Source organism: Sturnira hondurensis, unplaced genomic scaffold (assembly GCF_014824575.4).
Source record: "Sturnira hondurensis isolate 20B ecotype Veracruz unplaced genomic scaffold, ASM1482457v3 Scaffold0008782, whole genome shotgun sequence".
NCBI lineage: Eukaryota > Metazoa > Chordata > Mammalia > Chiroptera > Phyllostomidae > Sturnira > Sturnira hondurensis.
Genome location: NW_028081413.1, coordinates 3,505,564 through 3,530,677, shown reverse-complemented (window position 1 = coordinate 3,530,677; position 25,114 = coordinate 3,505,564). Strand labels below are relative to the sequence as shown.

Genomic DNA, 25,114 nt, shown 5'->3' with positions numbered 1-25,114 from the left:
TGTCATATTTTAAATACATTAATTCCTTATCATTTTCTCCTATGGTTTTTTATTCTTTTTTTCCAGAAGGTACTAAAACCAGGAATCATGTTTTTCAGATAATTTTCATCTCTTTAAAGTACATTGTTGGGCTGTATATGTTTTTCTAAATATATTACCATTACTGATATATTTCATTATTTTGCTCAATATTCTACTAAATATTGTTTATCTTTAAAATGACACATGCAAAAAAGTTGCTATTCCCCAATGTATTTTGAGCCCAGATCATTTCACAGATCAAATGCATTCAACTCTCAGCTCATTGCTTGTATTTTCTGTGTCTATTGAGAATTACAACAAGGCTTTGCAGTTTCGCTCCTCAAAAACTGTTCAGAGAATGAGATGCTGAAGGGCTTAATTTTTTCTCTCTCTAAAAAGAACTCTGGGCCCTTGGAGAGCAGGCACTAAACAAAGGACAAACACTGTGAACAGAGAATTTAAATGACTATTAAAGATACATGAAAAATAAGTGAAATTAATCTATGCTATTTGAAAGCAAGGTCACAGTGCCCTTGGCAGAAGGTTAGGTAGTGACTGGAAGGAACAAGGGGGGCATCTTGGGTGCTGGTAATGTTCTTTCTCTTGACATGTGTGAGGGTCTCCCTTGCGAAGTTTGTGAAAATCAGCACTGTGCCTTGTGCGTTCTTCTGACACATAATATTTCAATGACTTCAGTATTCAATAAAAGTAGTTAATGATCCTTTAGTAAAAGTTAAGAATAATGAAGGTACAGGCATACTTAGTTAGCTTTATTTTAATACTGAAACCAGCCTCTGCTAAATCATGTTTTTCCAAGAAATACCCGGAACAATACATACGGCCAGAGGTAAGGGGGGGGGCACTTAATATTTGTACAAAAAATACATATTAAAAAATAAACTAGCAAACATTGGCTGAGGCAATCATACATTCCTTCTTTTAGCAAAAGCCCCCTAAGTATTCACTCTGCATGTGGCTCTCTTCTGGGTGACAGGAGCACAGAGGAATAAGTCCCTGTTTGGTAGCACACATCGTACTGGCGGAGGCCAGGAGATACCCAGGGGGTGAGAGAGGGACGAGTGCTGAGGGAAAAAGTGAGGCAGAGTAAGGAAGCAGAGAGAAGCGCTGGGTCTCAGGATGATCACATTAGGCCACAAAGCCTCTCAAAGAGGAGGTGACATTTGAACAGAGATTTGAATGGAGTTTGGGAGCAAGCCATGCATCGATCTGCAGAAAAGTATTCAGGCACAGGAAGCAAGTGCAAAGGCTTAGATGCTTCTCGAGCTGCTGGAACTTTCACAAAGGCTAGAATGGCGAAAGCCAAGGGGGCTGAGTACGTGGTAGTTGGTGAGTGGCCAAATCAAACAGCCAGTGGACAGCATCATGAAAAGCTTGGATTTTATTTTGAGAGTGCTGGGAAGCCATTGGAGGATTTTGAGCAGGGGAGTAGCATGATGTGATTAAAAGACAGAGGTTTAGATTCTGTTCCCAGACTGCAATTGTGTATAATTAAGGTTTAAAGTATATCTAATTATGCTATACAAATCCTGAGATTTGATCAGATTTGTTTCTTGTCATTTGACCATTTTCATTTACTTTGATGAAAGAGCAGAATGCTTTTGAGTCTTGAGTTCAAATGTGATCTCTGCCAATGCCTAAATTTTTATCTTTGAGCCCGTTTGTGAATCTTATCAACCAAAGGTACTTAGCACATGTTTTTAAGATGACAAGAAATCCAGAAGGAAGAAAGAACCTTTGAAAATGTAGTCTTTATCTGAGATTTTCCTGCCAATGTTCTCCTCTAGGACTTTAATGGTGTTTGACCGAGCAATTCCACTGCTAGGATTACATCCTAAGAACCCTGAAACACAATCAAAAAGAACCTATGCACCTCATTGTTCATAGCAGCACAATTTACAATAGCCAAGAGTTGGAAACAACCTAGGTGCCCAGCAGTAAATGAATGGATCCAAAAACTATGGTACGTTTACACAATGGAATTCTATGCAGCAGAAAGAAAGAAGGAGCTCCTACCCTTTACAACAGCATGGATGGAACTGGAAAGCATTATGCTGAGTGAAATAAGCCAGGCAGTGAAAGACAAGTACCATATGATCTCACCTTTAACAGGAACCTAAACAACAAAACAAACAAGCAAGCAAGCAAAATATAACAAAAGACACTGAAATAGAGAACAGGCAGACAGGGACCATAGGGGAGAGGGGAGGGAATTTCAGGAGAAAAGGGGAAGGATTTACAGGAACAAGTATAAAGGACACATGGACAAAAACTAAGGGGAGGGTGTAAATGGGAGGGAGGTGGGGAGCACTGCGGGGAGGGGGGAGCTGGGATGGGAGTAAAAGACAGAAAACTGTACTTGAACAATAATTAAATTTTAAAAAAAGAAAATGTGGTTAAAAAAATGTAGTCTTTGTCACCAAGCATTATTCTACAGCAAGAGAGGGTCATAGAAATCTCTAGAAAGTGTCTAGGCTGTGTTAGTCTGCTTGGGCTACTATCACAAAATACCACAGACTGGGTAGCTAATGGACAACAGCAATTTATTTCTCATAGTTTTGAAGGGTGAGAAGCCCAAGGTCAACACACCATACTGAGCACATTGACTGTGTTCCACCTTCCTGTTTCACAGCTAATCCTCACACGGTAGAGGGGGCAGGGGAGCTCTGTGGGGTCTCTTTTACAAGAACACCAATCACGCTGATGAAGCCCCCGCTAACGTGACGTGAGCACCCCCAAAGGCCCTCCTTCTAATACTTTGGGGGTTAGGGTTTCAGCATATGCATGTTGTGGGGACACAGGCATTCAGACCACAGCAAAGGTCAATTCATACAGACGTTACCTGAGACCTGTAGCACAAAGCTATATTTTATTCACTGGAAAAATAAAGGGTCTGGGGAAATAAGGGTTTCTATTTTAGCTTCTAAAAACAAATTCTGTTTATAAAATAAAAATCCTATCCTGAAAAATTGGTAGTAACCTAGAGCCTTTCACTAGGAGAATGATCAAATAAGTTATGGAATTTATCTTTTATTATAGAATACAGTGAAGTGGTTAAAAGAACAAAGTAGATCTACTGAACTGGTAAAAGCAAGTTGCAGAAATATATAAATAATATAAAACTGTGTAAGTAAAAATTATTCTATATGCATCTAAAAATCTCTGAAAATAAATCCATGATCTTTTCACCTTTTCTTTTCATCTTTTATAGTTCTACACTGTTTAAATACTTTTCAACTAACATGTATCTAAAACAAAAAAATCTTAAACGTTTTAAAGTATAACCTCAAGAAAAGCAAGGTCTATATAACTGGAGTCAAGAATACAAGTCAATTGAAATAAAAAATAATATTTTAATATTCACTGAACAGATATGTGTCAGACATTATGCCAACTGCTTTATATGCATAATCTCATTTATTCCTCATAATAATACTCTAAAGTAGATGCTATTTTATAGTATCTACGATAAAACTGAGTTATGGGACAATAAATAATTTGTCCAGAGTCACATACAGAGCCTGAGTACCATCTATTCCATCTATTTACAAAGAAATTCTTTAACCATAACTGCTTCCAAACACAATAGAGATAAAGCTAACTTTATAAGATTAATACCTTTGCAAACTCTATGCTCTGCCTAACCTACTGGCAAATCTGTACCTATATTGCTGACACTGATTGATTCATTTTAGGTATTAGTATAAATTGTAATCTGAAATTTTACCACTAGAATTACTATCACCTTAAATTGTAACTCTACAAAGGGTAAGAATTTTGTGTCATAAAAATAGAAATGGAGACTTGGAAACAAAGAGCAAACTGACAGTGAAGATACTGGAGGTGGGAGGGGAATAACGGGGAAAGAAGGGTATGGGGCAAGCCTAGGCACATGAATAGAGGACTCATGGGGATGGACAATGGGGAGGATTGACTGTGGGAGTTGGAGGGATGGGATAGGGATGAGCAATGGGGAAACAGGAGGGACCACTGTAACCGAACAACAATAAAACAAACAAACAAATAAATAAAAGAATCGTATAATAAAATCTATAATAAAAATAGATTGAAACGTTTCACATAATTGTAATGTTGGTGAAATAAGATTTCCTGTTAAAAACTGCTGATTAAATGAATACATGCAACTTACTATTTTTAGTCTATATTACAATTCAACAATTTTACCAAACCAGTGTAATCTTTGTTTTAACTTGGCTACTTACTTGTCATTTAAAACTTGTCATTATGTCTTTCTGTTCTATGACAGGTCTTAGAATCTTTTACTAAATTTGAACAAACAAAATACCTTTGGTGAGCTTAGTCATTCAGTTAATCTTTATAAGTGAAATGGTGGCCAGAAACACTTTTCAAATAGGCACATTTTTTTATATTTTTAAGAAATTATCATGCAATGAGGTATGGGATATAGAGGGAAGATGTCTCAGATGAAAAGGAAAGTTAACGTCTGCAAACTGTTTCCTTGCCGTGTTGCTTGACAGTGATGTAGATAATTTGATCCCCTGGTGAGGTTTACAATTTTCAGAACTAGTAGTTATGTTGATCTCATCAGAACCAAGTGAAAAAGAGCAGACATTACTAAAATATCATGCTGAAGATGGAAATAATCTATATGGCAAGTGGTTCCATATTTTATCAGGAGGTTTTTTTACTCTGGAGAGTCCCTCTGTAGCAGCTGACGGGGTTCCTAGGATCCTCTCTACAGGCAGAAATCCCCTTTTTTTTCCCTATTTGTCTAAATCTTTTCCCTTGATAATCCCAGAGGTTGGTTGGTTTGGCCATGGTTAGCTGGCAGGGAGGAAGGGGATGGGCTGTGGCCCGTACAGTATGTGAGATATTGTGTCACATAGGAAACCCATTTTGTCCATGTGTGCCTGTGTTCCAAGGCAGAAATTTAGCCCTAAGTCTCATACCTTAAAAGCGGATTTCGTGCAGATTGACATGATCACATTTAACAGTGAGTCTAACCCATAAAAAACACTTTGGAGGTTACAGGAACAGTGACCCCTGTTTGACTTTCACTGTTTCGTTCTTGCATCACCTAGTCCAGCCACTGCCTACAGGTGCAAATCAAGAGAGAAATCACCATCTCCACACTCTGAGTGCAGCCTTCTTTCACTCAGTGACTGCATCTAACTTGGTTACAACGCACTCCAGTTGACCTACTTGTCCATCAGTGTCTACTTGTCTGTCAGTTACTAATTAATTTGTTCATGTTTCTCCTAATTAATATACACCAAAATCTTCTGCATCCTTTTTACACTGTTAAATGAAACATCTTGGATCATCTTCATCTGAGTGAGGAGTGAGTGAGTGAGTGAGTGAGTGCATACTGTCCAGCAAATATTCTGCCAGGATTTTCTGCCATAGTAACCAGTTATCTGAGCATCACCAACCGCAGCCTCTCACTGATGTAACAGATCTCTTTTTAAATTTGTTTTTATTCCCCATGCTCTAAAATTTTGAGTCAAAGACAGATGCCACAACATCCTTGCTGGGTTCACACCAGCATGTTTCTAGACGAAACATGTGTCTGTCTGAGAACAAGGGTCAGCCACCTCTCTCAAACCTTCCACCCCTTTCTCTTTTCAGACCTTCCCTTCCTTAACGCCTGGACTAGACTCGCTGGACACTTGTGTAACTGTTCCCCCTGAAAAAACCCAGATCATTTTTATACCAAAAATAACTTTCTATTTTTTTTTTAATTAAGAATATCAATCTCCATGTAAAGTCAAAGGGTTGTTGGTCACCTGACCTTGTGGCTCTGTACCCTAAAAGTTCTGAAGCAGGGCTGCTCTGCTAGTTTTCTGGTGTTCACAAACCGAAACTAGGCCGACAATAGCCACGTGTGACTAATGAACACTTGAATGTGGCTGGAACAACCAAGGGACTTCATTTTTAATTTTCTTTAACTATAAATCTAAATGCCCACATGTAGCTAGTGGCTACCAGATGTGTCAGTACAGACATACGTCCTTTCATCAGCCCAGAACGTGACACCTTGGAAACACCGATTCAGCAGATCTACCATTTGACCCTAAATTCTATATTTTTAGAAACTCCTTGGTTTCTTCTAGCGTAGAGCCAGATTTGAGAATTACGGAATTATGTGGTAGAGAAGCATAAACAGAAATTGGAAAGGCAGTTGGAAATGAGGTGTCAGAATTGCGTTTGTGCTGAGGGTACCAGGCCCAGATCCAGCTAGGAAGTATAGTCTCCCAAAGTAGTCTAAAATAGTGTAGCCACAGTCAGAGGAGCCATGGTTTTTAACAAGCACATGAAAAGTACAGAGTAAAAAAAAAATAAGGTCAAGTAGAGGATCCCAGCATCTAAACTCTTCTGGAATGGAGGTGATTCAGATGCAAGGACTGGATAAATTGTGAGGTTCAGTGCTAGGTCTCTGTCAGGTGAAGCACCCATGTTATTGGATGCTTTTTTGTAGGGGTAGAAGCAGCAAATTGAATGAGCCACGCAAGAAAGACCACAGGAAAAGGGAAAAGAGGAGATTTTAAGTAAAATAGAAAACTGTATATGTAGCTTTCATACCCACCGAGTTAATCCTGTCATCGGAGCTTTTCCCTCATTTTATGTATATAAGAAACCTCCAGCAATTGTCTGAGGTGCCACTTAGTAATGAGAGACAACTGTTCCTCCCCATTAACCTTACAACTTAGCCATGTGGAGTCCCTAGCTACACAGGGCATCAGCTGAATATTTGTTATTTCAACTTCTAATTTTTATTCCTTATCTGCTGAGTTTCAATCTAAAGATCTATCTTTGAGCCCAACAAAAAGGTATATATAGTGGTAACAATGTATTGCTTTGCATTATTACCATGAATCAAAATAATGGCTATCTTAAAAGGCCATAATACCCTTGACCCACTGGGCACTTCTCTGACCTCTCCCTTTCTACATCTCTTCTTCCCCCAAATGCGATAGCTGTAGGGGATTAGAGACAGAAAACTGGGAGCTGCCAGGGTCCACTGTTTCCGGTGTGGATGGTAGTGCTTAAATGTGTCTAGTTGTCTGTCAGTTACTAAATAATAGCAAATGTCTATATCAAGATGAAGTATTAGTGTCTTCACAGTATGCTCCTGTTAGCAGGTATAAATAAAAAATTGCAGAAATGGAAACTGCCTTTTGAGCTAGTAATGAATTGCCCATCTAGCTCAGTGCCTAGTACATGGTAGATGCTCAAAAGTATTTGATGGATGAATGAGGAAACGAATGAGTTTACTCCCAAAAGAATTGATTAGTGGTTATCAACCAAGACATATAACCCAGAATCACATGGAAGTCAATTTTTGTGGATTGAAATATGCACACTCAAATCCCTGAGATTCTCATGCATCTTGAAGAACGGAGGAAGGTGTGAGTTGAGTTAGGGTGACTAAGGGCACCACATGTATTGTGATCATCTTTCCAGGTCATTCTATGCCCTGCTCTCTCTGCCCCTCCTCCTGTTGAAAACCACAGTCGTACACCAGAACTAAACTGATATGTAGTAGTAGTGGTAACCATAGCAATGATACCACTCATAAAATTTGAACTTATTATAATAATGTCTTATATTTATAGATTTGCAAAAGACCTTTCTGTATATATCATCTCCCTAGTGGCACCTAAAAGCTCCAATGTCAGGATTAACTTGATGGGTATGAAAATTAATAACGTTTGTGTTTCCACTGAAACTTGAACTTGTAATGCATGTGAAAAACATGAAAAAAATGGAAGATTCAGTTACTGGGGGAAAACACATTTAAGGTAAGGGATTTTAAAAAACCTTAAAATTATCATATTACAATTATGGTATTTTTGCCAGTTCTATCATTGCTAATAATTTTCTGTTTAGAATTACTGACTTTGTCCTCTCAGTGAAATATTCCTGAATTAGATGTTGAGAAATAAATTCTAATCTTTATTCTGCTACATACTATAGGGAGCTAAAAGAAGTAATACAATTCATCTCTTTGAGTCAAAGTAAGAGGATTCTCCATCTAAAAACTAAAGTGCTTAATTCAATCAATCTCTCCAAGCCTCAATTTCCTGATATGTAAAATGGGAATAATTATATACCCACCTAGCCACCCTCAAATATTATTGGCATGATCAAATTCCGTAGAAGCCATAACATTAAATGCATTTTTATCCTGTTTGAATTCAAATATATATACTCAGCCAAAATTTGGCAACAGAGCAATTTAAATTTGCTGGTGTTTTCATTTGCTGTTCCTTAGTATGACTGTGAAGGAGGCACAGGAATCCAGGGCTCAGCTACAGAGAGAGAAAACCAACCGCTTGGCCTTTTCAAAATGTGTTAGTCTCTAATGTGCTTTCCGGAGAGATGTTTGTGGGTAATTTTTGACCCCTGTGATTGTTCACTCCTTGCGAAAGCTCACTCAGTGGCTTTGGCACCAAATAATATGTATGATAAAAATTCCATGTTGATGGCATATCCCCTGTTAACAAACTTGATATTTCATTGTCTTCATTGTTCTTCATCTATTTTTCAATCATAGACTCTTTGAGAGCCTTTCCACACAAACAGGCAAAATCGCATTTGCACAAAGTTTGCACACCATTCCATGAGGGTTGCGAGTCTACTGAAGTCCACACTAAGCATCCCCTAACTTAAAGGAAGCCACCCTTTGTTTTCTCCATGGTCAGAGCTTCTACTGCTGGCACACTTGGAGTTGTCAACTACAATTCCCAGTAGAACAGCAAGGCATTGCCCAGGTAATTCTTCTAATCAAGGCATTGCTTGCTGTCTCCTAAGTAGCACTCCAATGTCACTCTAGTGATCTTCTTCAGAGGAGCACGCACATCGATCTCTGGTGTTTATTCATTATCAGGCAGGTGACAACACAGCTTTATTTCATTTTTCCCTTCTGACGCCATAGCATAAACTATCTTTTAATTCTGACACATTTATCTTTTCAGGAGACACTATGAAAAACAGTTGAGGATCACCTGGCCATCTATCACCTTGGACTCTTCAGGCCAAATGGGAGTGGCTGCCTCATTTGTTAGTCAGGACAACAAGGGTGAACCCAGTGGCACAAGGCAAAAATGGAAAAGCCAAGCTATTCAATAGTGAAATATCATGGTCTGCATCAATAGACTGTGTCAGGAGCTTTTTTGCACAGGGTCACAGATGTCCAAGTTAAAATAAAAGAGGCACCATAGGGGGCCCTGGCTGGTGTAGCTCAGTGGATTGAGCGCGGGCCTGCGAACCAGAGGATCGCAGTTCGATTCCCAGCCAGGGCACATGCCTGGGTTGCAGGCTGGTTCCCTGCAGGCCAACTTCCAGTAGGGGACACATGAAAGGCAACCATACATTGATATTTCTCTCCCTCTCTCCTTCCTCTCTGAAGATAAATAAGTAAAATCTTTAAAAAAAAAAGAGGCACCATAGGAAAACTGAGGCCTAATCTCATATTCATCTGAATGTGCTAAAAAATGACACAGTCCAATTGATGCAAGTATAGCTCCAAAATGCAGTCATGTGACAGTGCCCTTTCTGTATAAAAACTGAAATGTATCTATACTTGCTTTATCTCTCATCTTTTTAAAGTCCCTACTCCCTTCTCCCAAATCTATTCTTCACTACCCTGAAACAGGTCGTGGAATTCCACATTATCTTTAATCCTTACCTGTTTCATTGTAGCTTGAAGTACAATGATGAGACCTCCAGAAGGAAGGGTCTGAGAAAACAGGTATGGAAGGATACACAGAGGGGCAACTGGTCCTAGTATAAATGATTTCCACATTCCAGCCTTTATAAGAGAAATGAATGCACCACTTAGAAGTCCATTTGGAAATGTGCTGAGGTCAGCCTACTAATAAAGTCATCTACTTAAGAGTGGCCTCCTGATGACTACTACTTGACTTCTCAATGCCTGAAAGCTCTTTGGCATTCCACTATCCAACTCAATAAAAAATAATTCTCAACTAGTTTAGCAAGTCATTTTTGCAAGACCAACAGACAGTTGGTTAACTTTGAAATCTACCTGTAGCTAAATTAGAGGTAATCCTTGAAACCTTGTGCAGGAAGAAAGCTTTTGATAAAATCACAATTAATTTTCTCCCCTGAAACACACTGTAGTCAGAAGCTGCTTTTTAATCATCAGTCTTTCTCTGGTTTATATGAATACCAATGAATTGTGCAGTACTGTCATAAAAAACATTTAGAAGGAAAACTCATCACCGGTTGCACATTATTTTTTTTATAAATGTCATTCTACATTTATACCAGCAATGCAGCAATCCATGCAAACCAGATTTGAACGGGTAGCAAAACAGAGTATTTACAAACACCTTGGATACTTTAGCATTCACACTCTCTTCCTGCCGCAGTGAATTTGAATCGGAAGCCACAGCTGCTGTCAGATCCGAACACAACTGCATCCTTCAGCTGCCGCCCCCTACCAAGAACACCAGGCAGAATCTGCCCATCTTTTATCCACGTCTCCTACCCTGTAGCTCACAATTAGTAGTTTCAGTGGAAAAGGGAAAGCAAAGACTACCAGAACGACAGTTTCTTCCCCATCACTGACGGGCATGAGAAGTGTCAGAAGCACCAACTGAACCAACTCTATCCCAAAAATGCTTCTGCACCCCTGTTGAACTGGTAATACTTGTACCCCAACCACCAGCAGCATCATTTTAGTTTACAGTATATCATCGACAGAACTCATCAGGAGTTACTGCATTTCATTGATTAGAACACCATCTCTCTTTTCCGGTCAGGCCTATCGCTAAACTCCCAAAGCCCGTGATTTCGCATTATGGTTCTGCAGATGTTCTGTAAGAGCTACAGAATAAAATTAAAGTCTATGTTCTGTTTTCTTCCCTACCCAGAAATCATGACATTATTTGTCCTTATGAGTGAGAGATTAGGACACTACATTATTCATCCTGTATCTCCTGTACCTATTTTAATCTAAACTTGAGTGTGTTCAGGGAGACTTTTAATAACTATGTTTTCAGAACAGCTCATTATTATAGGAATTTTAATATCTCTTGTTGCCCATTTTTTTTACTGGTAACAGGTATCACTAGAGCTGTGTGCACCAAAGTAGGATTTAATGAAGCCTAATGTTCATCCAAATGAATCTCTCATGGCTAAATAGGTAATACTGAAACACAAATATTTTTGTGTTTGGAGCAGATTCTCTAGAGAAAGGCACAGTCAATGTGAGTTATGAGTGACAGTTTCTTAAAGGTTAATATCTTCTCTAATCTATTTCCATAGCAGAAAGGAAAATGCTGTATTAAGCATTGGGTATGCTTTGGGGATTACAGAAACAATTTCAACCATTATGTATATGTTAAACCATAGGGAAAACAAGAAATGCTACCCATACATTTTATTTCATAAAACATAGAAGTGCCTTAAATATATTTTTCTTTCTTATTAAAGAAGTTCTTTAGATGTGCATGAGTGTGTATATGTGTATGCAAAAAAAGAAAAGAAAAGAAATGAAAACTCCCTTTAATACTGGACCAGAAACTGTGATTGTCACGTCAGGTAATGAAACCATTAAATGCACGGTATTAAGAAGAGACAAGATGCAATTAGCCAAGAAATTACTCTGATCTCAGTGACATTTTCAAAAAATCATAATACAATATACATTGGAAGATGTGATTGACAGCCTAATCCAGTTTTGATGGGACGTCGTCCACATACTGTGAGTAAAGCAGTGCATGTCCAGATAAAGCTCACAGCTGTGAATCTCTGATATGTCCTTACAGTCTTGTCACCCAGGAAATTCCTCAGGTTTAAAAGATGATGAAAGTATCACCCATTAATGACAGGATCATCTCCTGCCCTGAAATAAAATGTACTAATCCCTTTTGCTAGGTCTATGAATTCCTAATATAAATTATATAAACTCTAGTAATTCATCTCTGTTAGCACAGTTGTGTTTGGAAATTGTACAGCAGTCTTTGCCCTCTTTGAAATGCTAGATGAAAGCAAGCCATGTTCGTTTAAGCTGCAGCATCAAGTAATTTAATAGAGGAGACAGAATAACTTCTCGGTAATGAGAACTACCGATGTAAAAGAAGGGAAGTTTAAAAGTTCTAAGGTGGCTTGATGGATTTATGTTTTATCTTTGCAAAGAGGCCAGAAATACAAATGTACCATTTTTTAGTTAAGCGTAGGTCTTAACTTGAATGGCTAAATAAATGATATCAAACAACTGTGACTAACAAATAATTATACAGAATTAACAATTATTAATCAGAGACCTTAGAAGTTTCAAATACACAATAATAATGAACAGCTAAGGCAAAATGATTTTCATCAGTTTTATAATTGTACGTTACTCTGTTAAGGACATTCCTGCCCAGATGTAGATATTCTACACTATGGACAGTGGCCACTCCGTCTTGTGCAAATAAACACACAGCAAAAGAGCAAATGAAGGGCCATCAGTATTTCAAAATCTGTAGTTATTTCATGGAAACAAAGCCCCTAACAGGTAATGATGGTATTTTCAATATGTTTATGGCCTGGTTAACATTACTTCAATTATATTTCCTAATGTTTATTTTTTATTTTAAAAGTTGGTTACCAAATGTCACTTTATCTATCAGAATTATTATGGAAGGAAAAGTCACACTGACTAAACTTTGCTTTTTAAACTGTGATGGAATACATACCTCAAGACATGACTGAACAGCAGCCAGATTTTTTAAAAATTCTCACCTGAAGATCTGTTTATTGATCTTAGAGAGGAAGGGAGAGAGAGAGGAGAGAGAAAGAGAGAGACATTGATCAGTTGCCTCTCATATGCGCCCGAATGGGGATCCAACCCACACCCTGGGTATCAGTCCTGACCGGGGATTGAACCTGCAACCTTTCTGGTGTACAGGACGATGCTCCTACCAACCGAGCCACCCACCCAGGGCTAGTCAGATTCTTTTCTTAATAAATACCCTAGATTTCATCTATGGGGAGAATAATTAAATGATAAAGAGACTACCATTACTCAAAATATGCTCTTTGGAAATCCCTTTAGGACAACTGGCTGACCGCATAAATCACTCCTATCGTCCTATTTTACTTTGCATAACAATCAATACTTTCAATCTCTATCTGCTTTATCAACTCTGTTTCAAATGATGTTGTTCTGTTCTACAAACCCAAAGCTGTCTTCAATTGTTAAAGATTTACCATCACTGATATTATTTAGTGAATTTGGATAGCACCACTGTTCATAAAAGCCCAAAGCAGACATCATCTAAATGTCTATCAGCTGGTGAACTGATAAAACTCGCTGTATCCATCCATACAGTGGAATGTGGCTCCGCAGTAAAAAGGTAGCCAGCTACAACACGGATACATCTCAACAACATCATGCTAAGTGAAAAAAGCAAGACACACACAGACACAAAAAGAAACACATGTCATATTATTCTGTTTATATGAAATGACCAGAAAAGAAAAATCTACAGAAGCAGAAAACATATCAGAGGTTGCTGGTGGCTAGGGGTGGGAACAGGGATTGATTCCAAATGGGTATAAGGTTTCTTTTTGAGGTGGCAAATTTTTTCACGTTTGAAATGTTTTAAAATTAGATTGTATTGTGGTGATTTTTTAAACATCTCTGTAAATTGACCCACACTGATTGAATTGCACACTTAAAATGGCTGAATTTTATGGTATGTAAACTGTACTTCAATAAAGCTCTTTTAAAAAGAGAGAAAAGATTAAATGAGATATCATTTTAAAAAAAACAAGAACTGTTTGGAACAAAGTACAATTATAAAGAGGGCCTTTGAGAAACCAGCATTACTAACGTTCACTAAGATGCTTGTCTATGGGAATGATATTAATTTGAAATAACGGTAATTATGTTTTCATCATCCCTCACATGCTTTGCCTTGAACAGCTTACTAATGGCCGCTATTGCCTTTGAAATGAGGTCTCAGCTCAAAGAAAATGGACAATTTCCAAATAAACTGACAATCAGACGGCTTGTTTGAAAAGGAAAGCAAAGGCAGTTGTTTTTCACCCCTAGCCTGCCCATCTCGCCATAACACTTTCACAGAAATCATTATCACACTTCCCCTTCCATCCATAAAAATTTATCTCCACAAAACCCACCCCTAGCTTCAGAGCTCACGGTGTTCCCTGTTTCGAGGGTCCAGTAGGACAGAGAACAAAAACCGATTCTTTAGTGTCAGCCTAGCTAAGGCAATTGCAGTCGAAACCACTGTCACGAGATCAAAAGCGAACAACGTCCATATATTCCCAGTGCTTCCAGCGGTTAAAGGCACTCCACGTGTATGATGGGCTTCATCTGAACTCAAGCCCCTCGAACGTCCGTAGGTTGCAGCAAACCTGAAATCTAAGCTAACCTACATTTCACAGGAGGAAAGGGGAAAAGGAAATGACCTATTTTATGTTAGTGGCTTGAAATGTGTAACTATGTGCACAATTGTGTCAGGCCATAGAGTAGAAGCAAATCCACTTTAAGTCTCCTTCAAAGAGGGCGTTGGGGGGTAATGGGTCATGCCACTGATGACTCGGTTCTGCAAAATGCTGCAATTTCATTGCTCTAAACGCCTTCAAATTTATTCAAGTTGGGTGGAACTGTGAGTGTTAACATGCTTAGCAACTTGTTAATGTTTAAGAAGGTGCTTGCTCTAAAATTGTTATTTACATTTGAATGTTTAATATAGCGAATCTCAAACTGTGTGGTGTTTTCTTTCTATTTCAAGCTCCAGCATCTTTTAAATTACCCCCAAATTGTGTCCTATTTACAATTATTGTGGCAACTTTTATTGTAATTTGAATATCAACTTCTACTATTCTTTGTTTTTTCCTACAAAAGCAATTTTAAAGGAAAAAAAGAAAATATATATAACTTTCTTAAATTTTTATATATGGCATTTTTCACGTTGGCAAATCATAATAATATTTTACATGTGACTAAGAATGATTGTTTCTTTAAGGTAATGAAAGATCATTGACCTGAATTGTTTCAAATTGCTTTATATTATCCACACTTTAATCCATAACAGCACAAATCGTTGAAATTTAGATATTTCTTAAAGTATAATCCATACTGTATTTGTGCTTGAGAAGTATAGTATAACTTAAAAATATATCTCCAATTTAAATTTGGCTAGAAAGTAAACAAATACGCTTAAAGTTATATGGTAAATGCATAAAGATAGAAGTAGCACTGGAAAATTTTTTCAAGGGCTTTACCAATTTGTCACTTATATTCCATTCCTGGGCAATCAGCTACAATTTTGGCATTGTGTTCTAAAGCAGAAAACTGTCTGCCTAAATAAAAAGCAACCTTGTTGCTGCCCACTTGGGTTGCTATTTCAGTCTATATAGCATGAGGAGTTAAATGGACAAGAAGAATAAACTGTTTCAGGGCCATTAACATTTCTAACTTTAAAAATGAGTGTCTTTCTGGTGTGTACTGATTATGAAATGCCTTCTGTTTAAAATACAGCACTCTAAGCAAAAACGGTGCGTGTTTACTCCTATTGTCATTAGACTTGAATGATTTACTTGACATTTCTCTTAATGTAAAAATTCATTTGCAAAAAATATTTCCAGAAGCAAAGACCAATTCCTATATCTCCCTGTGCCACAATCAGACCTAGATAGACAAATAGAAGTAAATAAGATATAGGAAAATATTTTGAAATAAATTTTAATATCTAGAATAATGAGTCAGAATTCTTACACAGAGGATTATTATCCCTCCTCTGTATCTATCAGAAACAAAAGGCATATGAAATAGTTCTTTCATATGGAAACAAGTCCATCAATGGCGTTTTTTTCCAAAGGGCTATGATCACACAAATGGCATTCTGGGACCTAGTTTAACATTTATATGAGAAAAAGATAGAATATACAAGTAAATCACTACTTTAAAAGAAAGGAAGGAAGGAAGGAGGAAAGAGAGAGAGAGAAGGGAGGGAGGGAGGAAGGAAAGGAAGGAAGGAAGGAAGGAAGGAAGGAAGGAAGGAAGGAAGGAAGGAAGGAAGGAAGGAAGGAAAACAGAGAAGGAGAAAGGCAGGAAGGATTGTTCAGTTACCACGTACTCTTAAACATGATTTAGAATGATCACTGTTTAGATAGAAAAGGTTACTATACCTACTTTTTGAAATTATTTTTACAGAGTCAATTTTCCGACCTCAGGCTTTCTTTTAAAACCTGCATCAACTACAAAAGCATCAGACAATTAATATAAGTAAAAAAACAGAAATTAATTTAAATGCTACTTATCACGCAATTAAGAGAGAACAGTAATACGAAAGCTTGAGTAAATAGAATTGCTTCTAAATTTTCTGAGCTAGATGATTTTTATTTTCCACTTAAAGCAAATGTTCAAAAAATTTTCTGTCAAAATCCTAAATAGCTTTTTGACAGGTTTATTATGGTTAATTAATTACTTTCATTTGCACAAAGTTGTATACTTGAAGATGAATAGTACACGATAACAAGGCCAGCCTCTGTGAGGGAGACCTTTGGTGGTCCATGCAGTCTGCCGCCTCATTACAGAACTAGCTATCGGCAGGAAGCCTGACTTTGAAAGGTACAGCACGTCCCAGAACACCCTCCCCTAACTGAGATGATTGTAGCTTCTTTCGAAAAGTGATGATTAGGAGAGAGAAAAGCAAAACGCAATGCTGTATGAATATTTCATGTAAATGAAAGCAAGCACTTAGCGACGTGCATCTTGATTGATGCTAGAGTGCTTCTAAGTGTCTTGACATTGAAGGGTTCTGACTCCCCTTCCCTCGACGGTTTCAAGAGCCACAGTTAGCAGTGGAATATGGCCGTAGTTAGCTGAAGGGCTCTTTATTACTGACTGATATTAAATAAGACCACGGGCCTTGCGTTAGCATAAGTGAATTCTAGATAAAAGAGACTTCAGAGGGAACCCTAGATCGGATATGATAGTCATGTTGTATTTGAGTTTTAATTTTTACCTCCTCAGAGCATAATTGTTTATTTCACTTGTACCCGTGCCCACCCCCAAGAAAGAGCCAAAGGACTCAAACTGATATGCAGAAAGAATCTCAGTTAACAAAAATAGATGGAGTGTAGATGGATGTGCACAGCTCCAAATCGCTTTAAATAAATATAAAGAGTAATAGTGAATAAGAGGGAAGCCCTCTTCAAGGCAGGTTTTATAAATATAATTATTTCTGAGGTAAGTAGCATTTTTCTAAATTTGGACAATCAACTATGAGTCCCTTAATCTCCCTCTGTGTGGGCAAGGTTTGTCTTCCTCATAAGTAAGGGTGTGACTTGAGAAACTCAAGCGGCAAAATAATTTCAAGATGCATATTCAGTTGGGTGAGTTCAAGGATTCAGAAATGCAGTTCTGTGGCATGACGAGAGGATGAGAGTGACAGGTGTGCTACCTCACCACAGGTCCCCTCCCCACAAGGTCAGGGACTTAGACCATTTTCCTCCAGAAGATGCTTGGGAAACTGCCACGTGTTTAGGCAAGGATTTCCACCTTCATCGGCTCTTCACAGATCACCTGTCATTGAAAGGTAAAAAAAAAAGTTGTCTCCATAAGCTGTGACTGTAGAGAGCTTCGTGCCCATGCCTCAACCAGAACAAAGAGCGCAGAGAGTCACTGGCAATACCTCAGCATGCCCCCAGCTCCCAGCCTCAAATTCAATGGCTCTTCTGCAAGGGTCACTGAAAGACAAAACAAAAAGGAAGGGAGGAAGCACGGGAAATATCTCAAAGGCCTGCCCTCACTTGAAGAATTCCAGTTGCATTTAAAATAGCCAATTCTACAAACCGATGGGCCACGCAAAACCCAGTAGCCTCATTTGTTCTTTCCCAATGTGACATCTCTTCTTACTCCCTCTCTGTAAATCCCAGGGCTCCTTTAAGGGAAGACAGTATTTCGCACAGGAGCCAAACAAAACTCTGAGATATATAGAAATGCATGTACGTGAATTTAACAATGGAAAACTTGATAGGCTTTGGAGCGTGCTCAGGTCTGCATCATTGAATCACAGAACTGGAAAAGACTTCTTGGATGGCTCTGTCCAGTCTCCTGACCAAATGCACCAAATGAAGAGATGGAGTGCAAAGTCAGCACTAGGTCATAGAATTCATGATTCTCAATCTTTTTTTATGTCACCAAAATTATTCTGTCATTTAGGAATCATTTTTGTTTGAGTGTACATGGTGTCTTTCTTTCAAAATCCCAAATTTAATTAATAATAATCTATCTTTAGTCTTATAACATCCTAGACCCTCTTACACTTGTTTAAACATTAACCTATGGATAGCAATTTCGTTAAAAAATAACAGCACATCACATATATTTATATAAGCTTGCAGAGTACTGTCACACTAATTATCTAATTCAATGCAGCCAGAAGTCTAGAGGAGGAGTTAGCCCTCTTCTTTCAAGATACAGAAACTGATACTGAGTTCCTCACTTTACCTAATGAAGATTGTGAATGACAGAGTCTCATACCCTCATTGTCTGGCTCCAAGGTCGTTGTTTGGTATCCTTCATTCTATTAGAAGATAAATATTTATTAAGCATCTACTATCTGCCTGGCCTCTGATTCAATCCTGGGGTCATCTATTACCATTTAAAGACTGTTTCGCATTTTTCCTGTATTAGAACACGATCTGTCCATATTTGTCCGATCGACTTTTGTCTAATAGTCAGTGAGAGACCAGTGTTGAAGGGCTGACCTTATACTTAGTTAATTTTATCTGCTGCACTACTTCTATTTTTCACAGATGCCCCGGATGGTGCACATATGGCTTCCAAGGAAGGTCCTTATGGAAAAGTCTAGGTATAAGAATGCATTGACTTTTTAAACGGCACTAGCACTATAAGAGAGAACAAAGAAATCTGCAGTCCTGTCAGCTTTTAGTGAGTTACAAAGCCTGACAGTAGCGCAAGCAGCTTTCAGGGCCACAGGCAGCAGGCATTAAAAAATAAAATAAAAAAGCTGCACACAACATTTTGAAAATGGCAAGTGTGGATCCCAGACGCTATTATTATCATTATTAAAATTAAACAGAGATTTAATCTAACATTCCATGGGCAGTCATGCAACTGACTTTAATAACTGTAAACTGGGGCATACATCTTACTGCACTGAGCCTAGCGCTTTAATTAAGTTTCGGTGCAGCCAGCAACGATGACTGCGGTGCCCGCGGAAGCTACAAGCTGCAGGGTGTTCTCCGCCTGCCCAAGCACAGTCCCTGGGAGCCAGGTGGGAGCAGCGGCCACTGATGCCACAGTTAGATATTTATGAAAGAGATGCTCTGAATTTTATCGTAGTGGTGTAGATCAATTGTCAGGACAGAGTCCTTAACAGTGTATTCAGAGAGCTAGGTAGAAAACCAATTTTATCTGCTTCAGTGATGTGTGAACTATATGAGGAAAGACATCTCCCAACTCTCTGATAGCTTATCTTCCCTGGTGACCATTTGTGCATGCTCTTGTAAATATACATATTTTACCAGGGAAGGGAGGGGGGAGAGAAGTGCTCTTTAAACTCTCCTTTGAGATGACCTTGAAGTAGGAGCATTTGAATCTTCCAGGAAATTAGCAGCCAAGTGTATTGCGATAATGATGGGTGGGTGGGAAGTGCCACTCAGAGAACTGCCTATACCCTGGGTTGCCAGCTCTTCACCAAAAGACCATCTTTCCCACTGAGGCCGCTTCTTCAAGGAGGCAGAGAAAAGCTGAGCTGCCTGGGTCTGGAAATCGAGTCTTTCCCCCGGTGCTGGAGGGTTTAGCCACTCAGGAGGCTATGACAAAGAAAGTAACAACAGAAGAGATGTTGATTTGGTATTTTCTCAGGCTTGTAAGTCTAATAAACAACGAGAGAGAGATGAAAAAATTCTCCCAAGAAAATGTACAGGCCTTTGGTTGCTCTCTTGCAAGAGCAAGAATAGCAGGAGAGTAGCAACAAAAATTAAGTTTGTTTCATGTTGTGTCTATAAACTATGCAGCCCGTATGTAAGTCAGACTGATTGCAACATGTTTTGCTTCTTTCCTGTGTCTAGGCTGTCTGGATATAGAATGTCACTTTCAATTTTACACTTTCTTTTTTCAGCCACTTTTTAAAAAAAATATTTTATTTATTTATTTATTTTTAGAGAGAGGGGACAGGAAGGAGAAGGAGTGGGAGAGAAACATCAATGTGTGGTTACCTCTCATGTGTCCCCCACTGGGGACCCGGCCTGCAACCCAGGCATGTGCCCTGACTGGGAATCGAACCCGTGACCCTTTGTTTCACAGGCCCACACTCAGTCCACTGAGCTACACCAGCCAGGGCTACAGCCACTTTTGAATACGTATCTGAAGAGTGATTCCTCTATACCTAACACTTGGGCTCAGATATCTAGTGGGCCAGTTTCACATGCATTGCTACACACCTTCAAATAAGTACCTCTTTACTGCCTAGACCAGAGAGGGGCAAACTTTTCTGTAAAGGGCCAGATAGTAAGCATCATAAATGTTTTCATCCTCAAGGGCCATTTTGTCTTTATCACACCTACTCAATTCTGCCATCAGCCTTAAAGTGGCCACAGATCATATAAATAAACTAATAAGGCTGTTTCAATAAAATATTATTTATGATGCCTGAAAATCAAATTTATATAGTTTTCATATTTCACAAATATATATCATAACAAGTAACTGTGGTCTTATTACCTCTTATCTGAAGATGTTTGAGGTACTCACAATCAGTTTAATTTTGTGGGGGTAGGGGAAGAGGCAGACTGAGAGAGACAATTATTGCTACCTTTAAGTCTTACATCAGAAGCAACATGGGACAGTGGCTTTGGGGTGTCAGAGAAACTGGGATTTGAAGCCGGACACATTGGGCCTATTTACTCTGTGAGCTCCAAGCACTACAAATGGAACTCATAATGCTTAATCTACGGGGTTCTGTGAGCTTGAAAAGAGTACACACAAAGCCTGGCTTTCAGTCCACGCTCAGTCAGTCTTTATGCCCACCCCGCTTTCCAAAGAATCCTCAGAAAAGCAAAGGAAGGCCACTGTGCATCAGCAAGATGCATCTTTCCCCTCTTTCAGGTTCATCTTAGGAGCACTGCTACCCTGCTACAGGATTCTGAGAGAGAATTTCTCCCTTTTATTCTTGTTTAGTCCGTAAAAGGAGGCCTGCTGCTCATGGGACTCTACTTCTTTCAGCCAGGTTCATTTCATCAAATTTCCAGGATTTAAAAAAAAAATAGAGAAGACCTTCCAAATGCAACACATTTTCTGTTTCATGGGTCCATTTGTCATATCAGCTCGGTGATGCCAATTCTGGGATTAAACTGCCTGTTCACCTGCAGGCATCATTATAGATCCAATGGTAATGGCATTTTCAGCTGTACAGAGAGCCAGAAAGTTGTGATTCCTAAACTGACCAATGTGAGCAACAAGAAGCTACCTCTGTTCCTGCCAGGAATGAGACTGTGGATTTGTTCAGAGGAACAGTAGCTGGAAATGCTCTTTCCATTTCTTGCTGCAATCCATCTCCATTATTTTGCCCAGGCCTTGTGCTCAGCCTGGGAACAAGGAAATCAGCAAGACGCTGACCTCACCACCACCAGGTCCAGTGGTGGAGAGGGACACTTGCGGAAACAGCAGCACAATGTGATAAGGCCGTGGGAGCGCCTCCAGGGGTGTGCAGCACTGTCTGCCTGCAGGCATCAGGGAGGATGTCACCAAAAAGGTCAACTTGGATCTCAGCCTTACAAGATTACTAGGAGTTTGCCAAGGATGAAGAGCATCCCACACAGAACAGAGGAGGCAACGTAAAGTACTTCTCCACGGCCGCAAGTCCGCAGATGCCTGCTGGGCAGAGGCTGTGGTGAGCAGGCTCCCGTGTGCCCCCACTGCACCTTGGTAAGGCCTCCGTTTCTGAACTAATTATGCAGCACTGCCTTTTTTCTCCCCCACTAACCTGTAGAATAAACCTCAGCAGGCACGCCCTGGCTAGTGTGGCTCAGTGACTGAGCACCAGCCTGAGAACTGAAAGGTCTCCAGGTCCATTCCCAGTCAGAGCACATGCCTGGGTTGGGAGCCAGATCCCCAGGTGGGGGCATGCAAGAGGCAACCAATCAATGTACATCTAGCACATTGATGTTTCTCTCCCTCTTTTCCCCCTCCCTAAAAATAAATAAATAGAATTTTTCAAAAAATTAAAAAACAAACCTCAGCAGGCAGTATGTCTCCATGTAATGAAAAGGAGATAATCAGGATACTATGAAGATAAACAAAAAATGTAGAGGATGACTTATTTTAGCTTCAAATGTACTCCCAAAAATTTTTATAGAAAAAGACTGGCAATTTAGTACCTATACAGTTCACTTACAAGTGAGCCCTGACATAAGATTAGTAAAAAAAGGCACACAAAACATGCTGAATCAATATTTGTTGTGTGAGTAAAGAGAGCTGTGAAGAACATCAGGTCAAAAAAAAATTCAGACGTTTCAAATATCAGGTCCTATTAAAATAAGTAAAGCAACAAGACTTGACAATACAAGAGGCAATCTGCAATTCTGTCTTATAGCAGAAGTAATCATCTCTCCGCTCGGCCCAGCTCGGCTTCAAGCACTGGCAGGTGGTGCCTGGAGTCAGTCCTGCCGAGCCAGGGCACTGTGAATTATATCGTATTTGGGGTATGTGAGCTGTTACTACCTTCTTCCTCAAGCATGCTCCTACTTGGTCCTCAGGGTGCCTGACTGAGGTTAAACCACAGCTCACCTAGCTAAGACCTCGGCATCCTGTCTAAACCACTCTAAAGGCTCAGGCTGTGTCTCTGAGAAGCCCAGCCGCACACCAGCCACGGTCCTCGGCCGACCTGCATGGACCACTCCGAGAGCAGCGGTGACAGCTCCTCATCTCCGGAGCCTCTTCCCACTTCACTATGCCAATTATTTTTTTTCTCACCCACGTCTACGTCAGCCAGCCAGGATTGAGCCTGTGTTTGCCTCCTCCACCGCCACAGACACTAACGTTTACATCGCTGGCTGCTCATTATAATTTGAACAGTCCTGTTGCAGATGAGGGATCCAGGACCATGCTCAGCATCCCCAGCTCTCATGGCTCACTCTGGCTCCCCCCTGCCCGGAGGCAGGGCTCTCAGGGAAGCTAGCCCATGGCAGAACACTCAGATGCTTGTTTCTTTCCACTGAGGGTCTGTTTAAAACACTATGTATACGAGGGTGTTTTTTAAAAAATAATGAGAGTTGCCTTACTGTGTGACTGAGATTCTTGTTTCAGGATGGATCCAATTAACTTCACAGTACAAGTGTGGCTAACCCTCACCCTGTGTAGACCAATGATACATAGTTGGTGCGTGAAGACGTAAGCAAAGCTACTTCTATTTCCACCCATGGCTTTAAAGCATGTTCTTTTATAACCTATTTTTGCACATTCATTTTCCCATTCTTTGGCAAAGTCTATGAAGCAAACGGGAACAGCAAGTGCATAAAAGAAAATACCTAAAATAAATTCTAAAGAATACATTCTCCTCCATAAAGAGAAAACAGGCTTGAATATCAAGACATTTTCAGTATTCTAGAGTGAGAAGTTGAGCCTACAGATTAGCTTTTTTCTTTTTTTGATAGCATAATTCATATTTAGCAACCTAAAGGTTCTTTTCATTATGAATCACCCTAACTCCCAAACGCAGCCAAACTTTTAAGTGCATTTAACAATTGTTCTCTGTTTAGAAATCAAAATAAGTCTAATTAGAATTATAAGAGCCTTTCTAACCTTAAAAGCTGAGATTTTAAAGAAAATCTTGAGTGTGTTTATATTGTCAGTCACTTTTTGTACCCAATTTTCTGTCTTCACTGGTTAGACAATTAACCAGTGTTCATGTTTGTGAAATACTGAGAAGCATGAAATTTACATAAATAAAGTAAATTAACACAGTTAAACAATACGGTACTGCCTCCTGACATCACCATTTTCAGATGTCATCAACAAATAATCAGAATACCAAGTCAGGGTAGGCATTGTTCCTTAATAATTGCTTAGATTGTCATAGATTTGCTAATCATTACAATATTATTCAGAAGTTTGTTTTTAATCCAGTGAACATATTGCTAATGACTGAAACATCTTAACAGCATCATCTTTTCTAACAGCAGCAAAATGGCAGGGAAGTGTTTTAATTAGTTTTTAGAAAAAGAATTATGTGGAGTTCAAATCTGTCATTCAATTTGTATGTCTAGGAGACTCTACAAAGGATTATGGGGTAAACTGGACTTTGGGCTACAGTGAGGGCTGTGTTTGGAACGTTGCAACTCATTCTGAAAGCTCTTAGGCACACATGCACGCTGCTGCCGCGTGCCTGCTTCCACTCTGCATTTTCCAGCAGGTTTCCTTGTCTTTCCTTTCTTCCATGCCATGCGTTACTGAGGCAGAGCACTGGGATGTCTCAGTACCAAGAAAAATGATCACTGTTCCAAATTCTTCCTTATGCACCCACAGAGGCTTCGATTTAGTAAGGCAATGCAGAATTTTGAATTGAGGACTTATTTAATGAGATTTCAGATCTACAAAGCCTTCCAAGCAGGTGAAGAACAGAAGGAAAATCAGGGACATACCACTCCCGTTAAAAATGGGCCTCTTTGAGCTGGTAAAATGCAGGGAGTTTGAGAGTTAGATACGTTTTCATCCTTTACAATTCCAGCAATCCACGTGCTGAATTACTTCAGATGGCCCTTCAGGAGTTGCCGACAGTGTGGTTTCTTGGGGGTTCTGACAGCCTTTGTTGCCTGGGGACCTGTGAGGCTAACACCCATTCAGTCAGACCCAGAAAAGTTCTCTGGGCTCCTTAGAGAAAAATTTCCTAGACCAACATTACATCAAAGCTACCAACTCAAGGGGAACGCTGACCAACTTTACGCGAATACAACCCAACAGCACCCATGCCAAACACCTCTCCCCTCTCTCCCTAGGGACTTCTTGGGTGGCGGGGACACATAACACCCACGCATACAAAGCCCCGAACTGCATGGGAGCAATGCTGCCTAGGACAAATCT

General features: G+C 39.5%; 1 protein-coding gene across 1 annotated transcript in view; it reads left to right on the top strand.

Annotated features, from left to right (window-relative positions):
- The first annotated feature begins 1,238 nt into the window (after positions 1 to 1,238).
- Positions 1,239 to 25,114, top strand: part of TMCO5A (transmembrane and coiled-coil domains 5A) — a 149,497-nt gene continuing 125,621 nt past the window's right edge. The window contains exon 1 of the mRNA XM_037056000.1: positions 1,239 to 1,368. Within this exon, the coding sequence (XP_036911895.1) occupies positions 1,239 to 1,368 (130 nt within the window). The remainder of the gene's footprint in view (positions 1,369 to 25,114) is intronic.